The sequence below is a fragment of the Sinocyclocheilus grahami genome, unplaced genomic scaffold (genome assembly GCF_001515645.1).
Source record: "Sinocyclocheilus grahami isolate Dianchi unplaced genomic scaffold, SAMN03320097.WGS_v1.1 scaffold485.1, whole genome shotgun sequence".
Lineage (NCBI taxonomy): Eukaryota > Metazoa > Chordata > Actinopteri > Cypriniformes > Cyprinidae > Sinocyclocheilus > Sinocyclocheilus grahami.
In genome coordinates this window covers 5045-19611 of record NW_015505664.1, presented here as the reverse complement: position 1 = coordinate 19611, position 14567 = coordinate 5045, and the positions used below count along the sequence as shown (strand labels likewise).

The 14567-nt window shown below is 38.4% G+C and overlaps 1 protein-coding gene across 1 annotated transcript in view; it reads left to right on the top strand.

Annotated features, from left to right (window-relative positions):
- LOC107553898 (Ral GTPase activating protein non-catalytic subunit beta) overlaps positions 1 to 3613 on the top strand; it is a 51186-nt gene extending 47573 nt beyond the window's left edge. The window contains exons 25-30 of the mRNA XM_016236248.1: positions 720 to 842; positions 1093 to 1229; positions 2246 to 2351; positions 2438 to 2513; positions 2588 to 2736; positions 3222 to 3613. Coding sequence (XP_016091734.1) covers positions 720 to 842; positions 1093 to 1229; positions 2246 to 2351; positions 2438 to 2513; positions 2588 to 2736; positions 3222 to 3415 — 785 coding nt within the window. The 3' untranslated portion in view covers positions 3416 to 3613. The remainder of the gene's footprint in view (positions 1 to 719; positions 843 to 1092; positions 1230 to 2245; positions 2352 to 2437; positions 2514 to 2587; positions 2737 to 3221) is intronic.
- Positions 3614 to 14567: the final 10954 nt, after the last annotated feature.

Genomic DNA, 14567 nt, shown 5'->3' with positions numbered 1-14567 from the left:
TTTTTTTTTTTTTTTTTTTTTTTATTTTCTTTTTTCTTTTTTTTTTTTTTTTTTTCTCTTTAATACTTTTTTTTTTTTTAGTACTTCAACTTCCAACTTATTTTATTTAATTTAGTCACCAAGGCAACATTTCTAATGAGAATAAACAGTAGACTTCTGATGTGTTTATTTAAGTGTTCATTTAGTATTAATTACACACATTATGTGCTTTTTTCTTTTCTTTTAATTCATTTTTATTTTAGTTGTAGTAATTTTAGTACTTAGGACCATTTAGACTTATTTTATTTCAGTTAGTTGCCAAGGCAGCATTTCCCATTTTCATTTAAAAACATTATCTAATATTTATATTTTAGTTGATTACAGCTTGATTAGAATAAAAAAGATGATTTTATAATAGCTTTAGTTAATAATAACTGGTTTATTTTAAGTAGAGCACTTATCAGATTGGCTAATTTAACAGATTAGCACAGTTTTGTCATGTTAAAAAATAAGATGACAAGAAAACATTTGTCCTTCATCTTTATAAATATAATCATTACAATATACAACAAACATAAGTCAGCATGATTATCTGAAGACATACAGACTTTTATCAGTCTTCTCATGATCCGACTATAAAGATGAAACACTAGCTGACTGTGTTTGATCCACACAGTGATTCATCATAGCGTGTAGTAATGTGAGTGCGGATGCAGTGTCGTGTGTGTGTGTGTGTGCAGATGATTCAGAGACTCTGGGCGACACTGGCGGCGGTGTGTTTAACGGAGAGAAGCGGGTGCTCTATTACGCAGACGCTCTGACAGAAATCGCCTTTGTCGTGCCGTCCCTCGGCGACTCGTCCGGTAAAACACTCTCTCTGTTCAGTTTCTGCATGCTTTTGGATTGGCTTCTGTATTCAAACACTTTTAGGTTTTATTAAATTTGTGGCTGAACAGAAACGTGAATTTGAGGCATCAAGCGTCCTTTCTAACACACTGCAGAGGACTATTAATGGAGTATTGATTGCTCCATTAGTTTAATGCATTTAACCCGTTTAATGAATTCATATTGATTTATTAAATATGACAAATGTTCTTTTCACTCCTACCGTAGCCGAGTCATCAGAGCACAGCTTCCCGACGGCAGACTCGGACTCTCAGTTGGAGCTGTTACCCAGTTTACTGAAGCAGCCCAACCTGACGCTGGAGCTCTTCCCCAACCACTCCGACAACATGGGACCCGCACAACGAGTAACTCCCTCAGCTTTCAGATCACTGCAGTTCTGAGGCAGTTTAACCTGCCAGTGTATTGGTCTGTCACTAATTACACCTGTCAGCGAACACACATCTTCTCCCATTGCAACTGTTTGCCTCAGTGTTACACATTTGTCCTTGACTGCTGTTCTCATACATACACATATGCACATGTACATACGTAGAGAGAGTGAGAGAGTATATATAGTTTGGAATTAAAAGATCTTAATTATATTTTTAAAAAGAAGTCTCTTCTGCTCACCAAGGCTGCATTTATTTGATGAAAAACGGTAAAAAAAAAGTTAAATATTACAATTTTAAATAGCTGTGTTCAGCATCATTCCTCCAGTCTTCAGTATCACATGATCTTCAGAAATCAGTATAATATGCTGATCTGCTGCTCGAGAAACATTTCTGATTATTATCAATGTTGAGAACAGTTGTGCTGCACAATATTTTTGTGGAAACCGTGATATGTTTTATTTTTCAGGATTCACAGATGAATAGAAAGTTCAAAAGAACAGCATTTATTTGAGATATAAATCTTTTGTAACATAAATGGCTTTATTGTCACTTTTGGTCAATTTAATGCATCCTTAATGAATAAAAGTATAGTAATAGTTTTGAAAGTTTTTTTTTTTTTAATTAAAATTTTAAAAACTTTTGAATGCTTAGTGTATCACGGTTTCCACAAAAATATTGTGCAGCACAACTGTTTTCAGCATTGATAATAATCAGAAATGTTTCTTGAGCAGCAAATCAGTATATTATACTGATTTCTGAAGATCATGTGACACTGAAGACTGGAGGAATGATGCTGAAAATACAGCTTTGATCACAGAAATAAATTACATTTTAACAGATATTCACATAGAAAACAGCTGTTTTAAATTGCAATAATATTTCACAGATTTTTACTGTATTTCTGATCAAATCAATGCAGCCTTGGTGAGCAGAAGAGACTTCTTCCAAGTTTTTGACCGCTAGTGTATAATGTTTATTCTTGCGCTCAGTCCCCGACAGTGAAAAGCAGGAAGTTGCCGTCTGGCAGGACGATACCACCGTTAGGACCGGACACCAAAGTGTTGGTCGTGTGGGTTGAGCGATACGATGACATAGGTAAAATTTTCCACATACATAAAATTCCTTGATTTTCAAATTGTTTCCAAATACATCCTACATCAGATTTGTCCTGTTTCTCTCAGAGAACTTTCCCGTGTCGGAGTTACTGGCGGAGACGAGCACCGGCGTGGAGACGGCCGTCAACAGCAGCACTTCCAGGTAACAAACCGTTTGAAAAACTGATTCCAGTCCGTGAATTGATCTCATTCACCCTCACACCTGTTCTCTCTCAGGTCCAGCTCCTCAGAGAAGGACTTTCCCATAATATTCATCCATCCGCTGAAGACCGGCCTGTTTCGGATCAAACTGCACGGCGCAATGGGCAAATTCAACATGGTCATTCCTCTGGTGGACAACATGGTGGTCAGCAGGAGATCACTGGGTATGTGTTTGTGTGAGAGTGTGTGTGTGTGTGTGTGAGAGTGTGTGAGAGTGTGTGTGTGTGTGAGAGTGTGTGTGAGAGTGTGTGTGTGTGTGTGTGTGTGTGTGAGAGAGAGAGTGTGTGTGTGTGTGAGAGTGTGTGTGTGTGAGTGAGACAGTGTGTGAGTGAGTGTGTGAGTGAGTGTGTGTGAGAGAGTGTGTGAGAGAGAGTGAGAGAGTGTGTGTGTGTGAGTGAGTGTGTGAGTGAGTGTGTGAGAGAGTGTGTGAGAGAGTGTGTGAGAGAGGGTGTGAGAGAGAGTGTGTGTGTGTGTGTGTGTGTGTGTGTGTGTGTGTGTGTGTGTGTGTGTGTGTGTGAGACTGTGTGTGTGTGTGTGAGACTGTGTGTGTGGGTGTGTGCGAGCGCGAGTGTGCGTGCGTGTGTGTGCGCGTGTGTGTGTGTAAATGAAGTCTGCAGTGATGAATTTGTCATTCTCTTACTCTCTCCAGGATTCCTGGTGCGTCAGACTGTAATAAACGCGTGTCGGAGGAAGCGTCTCGAGAGCGACTCTTACAGCCCGCCACACGTGCGGCGGAAACAGAAAATCGCAGAAATCGTGAACCGTTATCGTAACAAACAGCTAGAGCCCGAGTTTTACACCTCGCTCTTCCAGGAGGTCGGTGAGACGAGCCTCAACCCGTAAACGAACACGCAGACTAACGCAAACCAAGGTGGATTTCAACCGCACCGTGGAGTTGGTTTTGGATGAATTACTTTTTTTTTTAAATGTCGATTTGGCCAAATACTCGCTCAACTCAACCTGAACACTATCAGTGCCCACCTGACAGGATGATTATCATCCAGATCTAAAAACTGAGCATTTATGTCTCCTTTGAATCTCGTAAAAGCCTGTCAACTGGACATTTCACCCCACAATAAACAAATGCACACAAATATATATATATATATATATATATATATGTATATGTATGTATGGTTGTGCAAAACATATTTCTATATTTTGCATGAAGAAAATTAAGCCTTTTTTATTTTATGACATTATTTTCATGGCATTTCAGCACATTTCCTCCCCAAATTGTCAATACATGCATTTTTTATTTATAATGAATAATAATAATTTTTTAAAGAATAATTTTCATTATCCTCAAATGTGATTTCCATTATTATAATAACATAAAAATACTGTAGTACATTGGTGTAATTAATAGGCAGTACAACAAGTACCACCATGATGTATAAATACTTAAAAATGTAATTAATACATGATTATTTTTTGCCCATTGCATTGCATTTATGAGAACGTCAATTAATATCAATCTTAAACTCTTTAAAACAGGCTTTATTTTCTTCATGCAAAGCTAATTTTTTTGTTCTTGTAATTTTCGTATTGGAGTGAAATATGACTGATTGAGCGGTTTGGTGAGACTCACCCTGCTACTGTACTTCACAATGAATGACATTTTACTTCATCATGTTTATAATTTGAAGGAACGTCCTCACATGAAGCCATTTCCTCTAAAGCACTATGAAAATGAACACTGATGATCTGATGCCAGTCGCCTCTTCAGCTCATGCGTATCACTCTTCATCACGTAGTTCAGTCTGCGCTGAACGTTGTTTCCGTCTGCAGATGATGAGGAACGACTGAGAAACAGAGATATGCTCGTTCACGTCTCATGTTTGCATTTTGATGGTTTAAAATGCTAATAGCAGGAAAAGTAGGGATTTTCAGCACACAGATCCTTACCATGATGCTACTTTACTTCGACTCGTAATGCATTTCAGTCGAAAGACGTAAGGGCTTATCATTTATTCCTATTCTTTTATTGAGTGTTTCTGACACTTTCTCATTGGCCACATTTAATTTATTCACCATGTCCATCATCAACTCAGACTGAATTCACTGTTTTGACTCCGTATAGAAAGCACTACAGGAATAACCGATGTAAAATATTCCTGTTTCCATCTGCATTCAGGATGGCCTGTGTTTATTTATTTCAGTTTTCCATTATAAAAGGCCTTCAAATGCAGACGTCACCCAAACACAGAGCCGGATATTGCTGATAATAATTCTGGAAGAGATTCACACGTCATGTCAGAAGCTCCCTGTTAACGCTGCGTTTCTTTTGTAAGAACAAACTGTAAAGGCCGGTTGCTCAGAGGCGTCTCTTTTTCCGTGTGTAAATATTGACGGCATGGACTTTGTATAAAGTTTGACTTTCTATGTAAATATACGCAGGTGTGAAGTTCTGCTCACTCATCTTATACTATTGATTAGGCACGGCACAACAGATGAACACTTGTTTGTATTCATGCCATCATATATGTGTCCAAACAAACATTGGATATTGAATGTAACACATGTAATGGAATAAAGATTTTAAAGAAATTCTTATCAGAGAATGACTGTGAATGCTTTGCTGTGAGCGTGTTCTCTTGCGTCGGCAGCTCTTATTAATCATGCTGTTATCTCATTCAACTCTTTATGGAAATAAAACCCAATTATTACCCAACGATCATCTTGCATGCTGGTTTCCATGAATAGGAAACAAAATAGAGCTTGAAAATGAAGTCAAACTTGTGTTCTTATTCAACAAAAGGTCAAAAGCAGCTTAACATGCAGAAAATATTGATACGCCTGCTCAGTAGTTTCCAATTCAGTACATAATATGAGCCGTTTCATTTGACATGCATTTTATGTGAGGTTTGTAGTTCGTAATGTGAATTATTGCAACACTGATTTAAAAAAAACAAGTCATTTAAAACCCTGATTTGTGTAGGCTTGTTGGGTAATAACTAGTTGAGATGATTGACTTTTGTTCTTACAATTTTATGCTCATGTTATGCTGGTAATTTTATGTTAGATCATAGTTTATCCATCAAACCTAATGGATATTTTTCCAGGGGAAATGTGATGTGTCTATATTTATTTCTTTATATTTACAGTTATATTTATGCCTAATTCAAAATTAATAGTTCAGCCATAGTTCAACAATCTTTACTGTAATTTTTATATATATATATATATCCTGCACTAGATACAGTGAGTATTGTCCTCATTTGTAAGTCGCTTTGGATAAAAGCGTCTGCTAAATGTAAATGTACAGTGCTTTTCACTGAAATGGTCACAGGTGCCGCAGTCAAAGCATCGATCCATCGTCTCCATTCACAGTGTGCTGCAGAAATACAGAGAGATATTCTCAGCAAACTGTTGAGATTCACCTCTGATGTTAATAGCAGAATGCAAAGTGTTGCTGTCATGCAAAATACTATTTTGAATGTCTCCCGGCATGACCACTTTAGAATGAAAAGTGAATTCAACCAGAGTTTTGTAATTAATTTAAATGTCAGTTATCAATTGCATATAATTTAAACAAAAAAATCATGTTTTTACTATGTAGCTTTTTTGTGGTTGTTTTTACTCTAAAAGGTTTTCTAAGAAAATGCAGAATTTGTCTTTTTTTCTGCACTGTGCTATTATCTGGATTTAAAATAATGAATTTATATTTCTGACATTACATACATTTTTTTATTATTTTTATTTTTTTGCAATTCTATAAATCTTATGACTACTTTCAACTTTTATTCAAACGGAGGTAAGTTTCTTTTATTATCTTTATCAGTATTTCATTACATTTACAGTCATATTTACGCCTAACTAAAATTTAAAGTTCAGCTATATTTCAGTTTTAAAAAATCATACACTTAGTTTTTATTGTTTTATCACACACACAGTACAGCACATATACACTCTCACACACTCATGCACACACACACACACACTGCAGCACATAAACACACACACAGTGCAGCACATAAACACTCACACACTGCAGCAGCACATAAACACTCTCTCACACACACTGCAGCTCATAAACACTCTCTCACACACACTGCAGCTCATAAACACTCTCTCACACACACTGCAGCACATAAACTCACACACACACTGCAACAGCACATAAACCCTCTCTCACACACACTGCAGCTCATAAACACTCTCTCACACACACTGCAGCACATAAACTCACACACACACTGCAACAGCACATAAACCCTCTCTCACACACACTGCAGCTCATAAACACTCTCTCACACACACTGCAGCACATAAACTCACACACACACTGCAACAGCACATAAACCCTCTCTCACACACACTGCAGCTCATAAACACTCTCTCACACACACTGCAGCACATAAACTCACACACACACTGCAACAGCACATAAACCCTCTCTCACACACACTGCAGCTCATAAACACTCTCTCACACACACTGCAGCACATAAACTCACACACACACTGCAACAGCACATAAACCCTCTCTCACACACACTGCAGCTCATAAACACTCTCTCACACACACTGCAGCACATAAACTCACACACACACTGCAACAGCACATAAACCCTCTCTCACACACACTGCAGCTCATAAACACTCTCTCACACACACTGCAGCACATAAACTCACACACACACTGCAACAGCACATAAACCCTCTCTCACACACACTGCAGCTCATAAACACTCTCTCACACACACTGCAGCACATAAACTCACACACACACTGCAACAGCACATAAACCCTCTCTCACACACACTGCAGCTCATAAACACTCTCTCACACACACTGCAGCACATAAACTCACACACACACTGCAACAGCACATAAACCCTCTCTCACACACACTGCAGCTCATAAACACTCTCTCACACACACTGCAGCACATAAACTCACACACACACTGCAACAGCACATAAACCCTCTCTCACACACACTGCAGCTCATAAACACTCTCTCACACACACTGCAGCACATAAACTCACACACACACTGCAACAGCACATAAACCCTCTCTCACACACACTGCAGCTCATAAACACTCTCTCACACACACTGCAGCACATAAACTCACACACACACTGCAACAGCACATAAACCCTCTCTCACACACACTGCAGCTCATAAACACTCTCTCACACACACTGCAGCACATAAACTCACACACACACTGCAACAGCACATAAACCCTCTCTCACACACACTGCAGCTCATAAACACTCTCTCACACACACTGCAGCACATAAACTCACACACACACTGCAACAGCACATAAACCCTCTCTCACACACACTGCAGCTCATAAACACTCTCTCACACACACTGCAGCACATAAACTCACACACACACTGCAACAGCACATAAACCCTCTCTCACACACACTGCAGCTCATAAACACTCTCTCACACACACTGCAGCACATAAACTCACACACACACTGCAACAGCACATAAACCCTCTCTCACACACACTGCAGCTCATAAACACTCTCTCACACACACTGCAGCACATAAACTCACACACACACTGCAACAGCACATAAACCCTCTCTCACACACACTGCAGCTCATAAACACTCTCTCACACACACTGCAGCACATAAACTCACACACACACTGCAACAGCACATAAACCCTCTCTCACACACACTGCAGCTCATAAACACTCTCTCACACACACTGCAGCACATAAACTCACACACACACTGCAACAGCACATAAACCCTCTCTCACACACACTGCAGCTCATAAACACTCTCTCACACACACTGCAGCACATAAACTCACACACACACTGCAACAGCACATAAACCCTCTCTCACACACACTGCAGCTCATAAACACTCTCTCACACACACTGCAGCACATAAACTCACACACACACTGCAACAGCACATAAACCCTCTCTCACACACACTGCAGCTCATAAACACTCTCTCACACACACTGCAGCACATAAACTCACACACACACTGCAACAGCACATAAACCCTCTCTCACACACACTGCAGCTCATAAACACTCTCTCACACACACTGCAGCACATAAACTCACACACACACTGCAACAGCACATAAACCCTCTCTCACACACACTGCAGCTCATAAACACTCTCTCACACACACTGCAGCACATAAACTCACACACACACTGCAACAGCACATAAACCCTCTCTCACACACACTGCAGCTCATAAACACTCTCTCACACACACTGCAGCACATAAACTCACACACACACTGCAACAGCACATAAACCCTCTCTCACACACACTGCAGCTCATAAACACTCTCTCACACACACTGCAGCACATAAACTCACACACACACTGCAACAGCACATAAACCCTCTCTCACACACACTGCAGCTCATAAACACTCTCTCACACACACTGCAGCACATAAACTCACACACACACTGCAACAGCACATAAACCCTCTCTCACACACACTGCAGCTCATAAACACTCTCTCACACACACTGCAGCACATAAACTCACACACACACTGCAACAGCACATAAACCCTCTCTCACACACACTGCAGCTCATAAACACTCTCTCACACACACTGCAGCACATAAACTCACACACACACTGCAACAGCACATAAACCCTCTCTCACACACACTGCAGCTCATAAACACTCTCTCACACACACTGCAGCACATAAACTCACACACACACTGCAACAGCACATAAACCCTCTCTCACACACACTGCAGCTCATAAACACTCTCACACACACTGCAGCACATAAACTCACACACTCTGTAGCACATAAACACTCTCACACACACTGCAGCACATAAACACTCTCACACACACTGCAGCTCATAAACACTCTCTCACACACACTGCAGCTCATAAACACTCTCTCACACACACACACTGCAGCACATAAACACTCTCACACACACACTCCCTCACTCAAACAGCACTGGATTCACAGCATTGATCTCCTCTGATCTGCCTGGATCAAAAGCGTCTCCATACACACACACGCTTACCATGAGCCGACCCACAAAGCATCTGACTCTTCAGTCACACCTAAAAATATCTGCATGTCTTTTAATCAGAAAACACAAATGTCATCTGCAAATAAGTGATGCTGGAGCTTTTCAATTAAGTCAATTAATATTTAAAAAAAACAAATACTTTTTTGTTGTTTAAAAGTCTGTTCCCCCAACTTTCTTCACTTCAAAAAAATGTAATGGCATTAAAAAAATAAATATTTATTAACTTTTACATTTATGCACTTGGCAGATGCTTTAAAACAACCTGACACTGCATTGAAGGTACATGTTAGCAGTTCATTTCTGTGTTTGTGTCTCATGTAAGCGAGCAGCATCTGATGCCGTGAGCTCTGTTCTGAACAGCAGAAGGTTTCGTGGCCCTGTGAGATTCGCACTTTTCCTCAACCGACACTCTTCACTTTCCTATGGAAGCCTGTTTCTGCCACAGAATAAAAAATGTAAAAGGTAACGACGAATTTTTCTCACAATTGTGAGTTTTATGTCTAAAAAAAATTTCTATCTCAATCCAGAGTTTGTCACAATTGTGAGTTTATATCTCACTATTCTGACAACATTCAGAATTGTGAGATAGCAATATGTGAGAAATACAAGATAGAAATGCAAGAAATGAAGTACATCTAGTTTTTTTTTTATGTATTTTTTTTATATATAGAGATTATACCTTGTGTTTCTACAGTGGTGTGAAAAAGTGTTGGCCTCATTCCTGATTTATTTTATTTTTTTGCATGTTTGTCACACTTTATTGTTTCAGATCATATATATGTCCATAAATATTAGTCAAAGATAACACAAGTGAACACAACATGCAGTTTTTAAATGAAGGTTTTTATTATTAAGGGAAAACAAAATCCAAAACTACATGGCCCTGTGTGAAGAAGTGTTTGCCCCCTAAACCTAATAACTGGTTGGGCCACCCTTAGCAGCAACAACTGCAATCAAGCGTTTGCGATAACTTGCAATGAGTCTGTTAAAGCGCTGTGGAGGAATTTTGGTTCACTCATCTATGCAGAATTGTTGTAATTCAGCCACATTGGAGGGTTTTCGAGCATGAACCGCCTTTTTAAGGCGATTGTACACACACACACTCACTCACTCATTACAGAGCTTGACAAATGTGTGTGATTATACACACACACTCATCTTCATCTCCTCCATCCCGACAAACACGCTCAGATATTGATGAATTCTATTGATAAATAAGCTTTTCTGGCCCTGTTTTCTTTACGGTCCCCTTAGTGCTCGTCCGAAAACAAATGTTTGTTGTGTTTGTGGTCGATCTCATGTTGAATGTCTAGTGATTCTTGGCTTTCTCTCATGGGAAGTGAATGTGCTGCTGCGTGATCAATAATACATCCATCCATCAATACTGTCGTATTCCCCTGTGTGAGACATCAGCTCACCTCCAACCATCACTATTCAACAGTGCAGAGAAGAAGCAGAAGACAATGAGATTTTGACATGCAATAGATTGAACTGGACCGTCCAAAGTCAGTCGAAATCATATTTCACCCTGAAAAACCGAAATATCTAACCTAAACAGGCAAATCATTTTGAAACGTTTATAGTTTCGTTCATTTCATTATATACACAATATGGACAACAGTATTGGGACATCCCCAGTTTAGTCATTTCCATGAGTACAAATCTTAATGTTTAAGCATATAATGATATTCTAGAGAATTGTGTGCTTCTAATTTTATAGCAACAGTTTGGACACGACCCTTTTCTATTCTAACATGACAATGCATCTGTGCATAAGGTTCAAAAAGAAATGATTGATCGAGTCAGAACTTGACTGGTCTGCAGAATCCCAGCTGAACACCTCTGCTGTGACTTTAAATTGTGACTTTAAATTATTGTTACTATTTTTTTTTTTTTTTAGTATTTGATATATATATTTATTTCCCTTTTTCGCCAATGAAATATTTTCATTTTTGGCATTATACGTGCATTGTACATTATTTATTATTTTTGTCAATTAAGCATGTTACAGTTGAGGAAAATTGTATATTTCCTTTCTCAGAGAACTCAAGTATACATTTATTCATTTGTCAGATGCTTGAGGAAAACAACAAGCAATTCATCATGAGGTGGCAATAAACAGGAGAAGTGCCCGTTAGTGCTGGTTTGTTCTGAGGTTGTTGAGGAGCCGATGACTGATGAATGACTGGAGAGAAGCTGCGGTGAAGATGCTGTTAAATATAGAAAGCCGTGAGAGAGTGATGCATCTGCTGTTAGATCGTCTGTACTCACTGTTATTGAGTAAGTCCTGCATCACTGTGGCTCACAGTTACTGTAAGTGATGTGATCAAACCAGTATTAACCTTCAAGTCTACGTGAAGATGTGCACTGGCCATCAGAATTAAATGTATTGGTCTTTAACCATCAAATTATATTCCAGTTCAGTTTGACCCACAGTTATTAAATAATGTTTTTCTTGAAATGTTGTCACTACTTGTCATTTAGGGTCTGGGGTGTTGTGGGACATGCATTTATTACAATTGCATTTATTAAATTTTTTTATTACAATTATGATGTTAACAGGTCAGTTTGACCCACACATTTCACGTTTGAAACAGATACACAGACCAAAAAAATTACCATCTGAAGGTATTTAAATTAAAGCATTTGGCATGCTTTTATCCCAAGAAATATGTTTTTAAATTAAGGTGTACATTTTTATCAGTTAATGCATGTGAATTTTGCTGGGAATTGAACCCATGATCTTGGTGTTCGGAAAGCACGAAAAAAAAGTTGTTTGTAAAAAAATAAACACAAATCAATAATTTTAACAAAATGTACATTTAAAATGATCTCGACCCATGATCTTGGCATTCAAGAAAGCACAAAAAAAATTTTTTTTTAATTAAATATAAAAATGTACATTAAAAAAAAAGAAATATATATAATTACATTTACATTTAATTATATTGAGGTATACTAACAGTAAGCTTCAACCATTAATTCTATGTAAAGCCATTAAAACTAAACATGGACCTTTAACCCTTATATAATATCCCAGGTCAATTTGAACCACAGTTTTACAGATTTTAAAGTGTTTTCATGTTTATTTTATTTTATTTCATGTAGTATTGTGTGAGAAATATTGAATCCAGTTTGACCCAGAATTGAATGATTGTACTCAGAATGTTACTTCAGGTGTTCAAATGCTTGAGTGGCTCTGAAAGCATCATGAGATCATTTCTGAGCGTGCTGTTCCTGAGTGTCGGTCTTTGGCAGGTCAGATGTGAGCTCTTGATTTGATTAGCAGGGTCTGGAGTGGCTCTCGTGTGTCTCGGGAGACGCTGCTGTTGTGTGGAGCTTCAGTATGATGAGCACGCAGAGCAGAGTCTTATTCAGCAGCCCAGGAGGCAAATGCTGGATCTGCTCGTGATGCTCGCCGTGCTGGATGTGTGTCTTTGTGCTGCTGTGGAAGTGAATTAGCGTGATCTGTTAGCTTTTTTGACATTTCAGATAAACACACAACAACCCAGAATCAGCTCATGTTGATGTAGACTTGCAGAAATACTGAGTTTTATGTATGTGATGGAGACATGTTCACATGGAGCTTTGGTCAAATTTGAACTCTCTTCATACTGTTTTCCTTATCATAACTCTTCTACAAAGGAAAGATCATCGGATGCACGTATGCATGTATTTTTTGCGGTTACATTCCCAAAGCTTTCTGAAATCTTCAACACTATAATATGAAATCTGCATTTGACTTTTATTCTCAAAACAATATTTTAAAAAAAGATCATAGAGTACCCTGGGAATGTGTACTGCATGATGGGGAATTATTTCCTCACCATACATATAAGCATTTTTGCATGTCCAACAGTAAAATTCTGTTGCATTTTGTTTTTATTTGACACAAAAATAACTCATCCATTTGGAAAAAATCTTTTTAAACTGTCTAAGATGCTGAAAACAGCCCAAAACCACTCTAAAAGCAGCTAACAGATCAGGCTGTGAGAACTTAGGCTGGTTTCAGCTGTTTTGTCAGCAGATTTTTGTATTTTAAGAAAAAATCCTCAGAAAAAAAGAACAGGTGCTGGAAAATTTCTCAGTTTAATTTACAGACATTTCCTTTAACCCTAAAACACAACGAATGAAATGCATAATTCAAATGCCAGTGAAAATCAATAAGGGAAATATTAACAGTACATTATGGGTCCTTTTTATGGACTCTGCTTAGAGTGTACGAGGAGACTTCTCAATACAAATCAAACAATTTAAATGTGCAATGAATGTGCACGTGTTTTTGGTACGAAATTATGGCTGTGCTGGTTTCAACTGGTATGACATGCTGGTCTTCCAGCCTGACCAGACCCAAAACCCTCTACAACCAGCTAACAGATCAGGCCTAACAATTTAAATGTGCAAGACATTGCCAAACATGTACATTAAAAGAAATCTTACTTATTCTTACAGATTTTTTACTGAATAAATCTGGTTTTAGAGTGTTTTGAGATAAAGCAGGGGTGACCAGCTCATAAAACCATCATAAGCAATTACAGAGAGGGCATTTATCTATTAAACCTGGTTTTGGAAACAAACATCACTTCTGGCTATAAGGCCAGTGTACAATGCTTGCCTTTGAAAACCCCAAACAGGTCATGTAATACATGCAAATACATTATTATTATTTTTTTTATTAAAAGTTGCTTACCTCCTACAAAAAATATATATATTTTTTAATTCAGCCTAAGCTGGTCATGCTAGTCTGAAGGCTGTTATAGGCAATACAGAAAGGTAATTTATCTATTAAATCTGGATTCAGAACAAAAACAAAAATCGATAACGTCTATAAGGTCGTGTAAGATGCTCGCCTTGGAAACCCCAAACAGGACTAATTACATTCGCAACACCAAAACTAGTTCTCCAGGGAGAGTCAAACCTGTGTAAAGAGAGTGAGAGAGAGAGTGTGTGTGTGTGTGTGTGTGTGTGTGA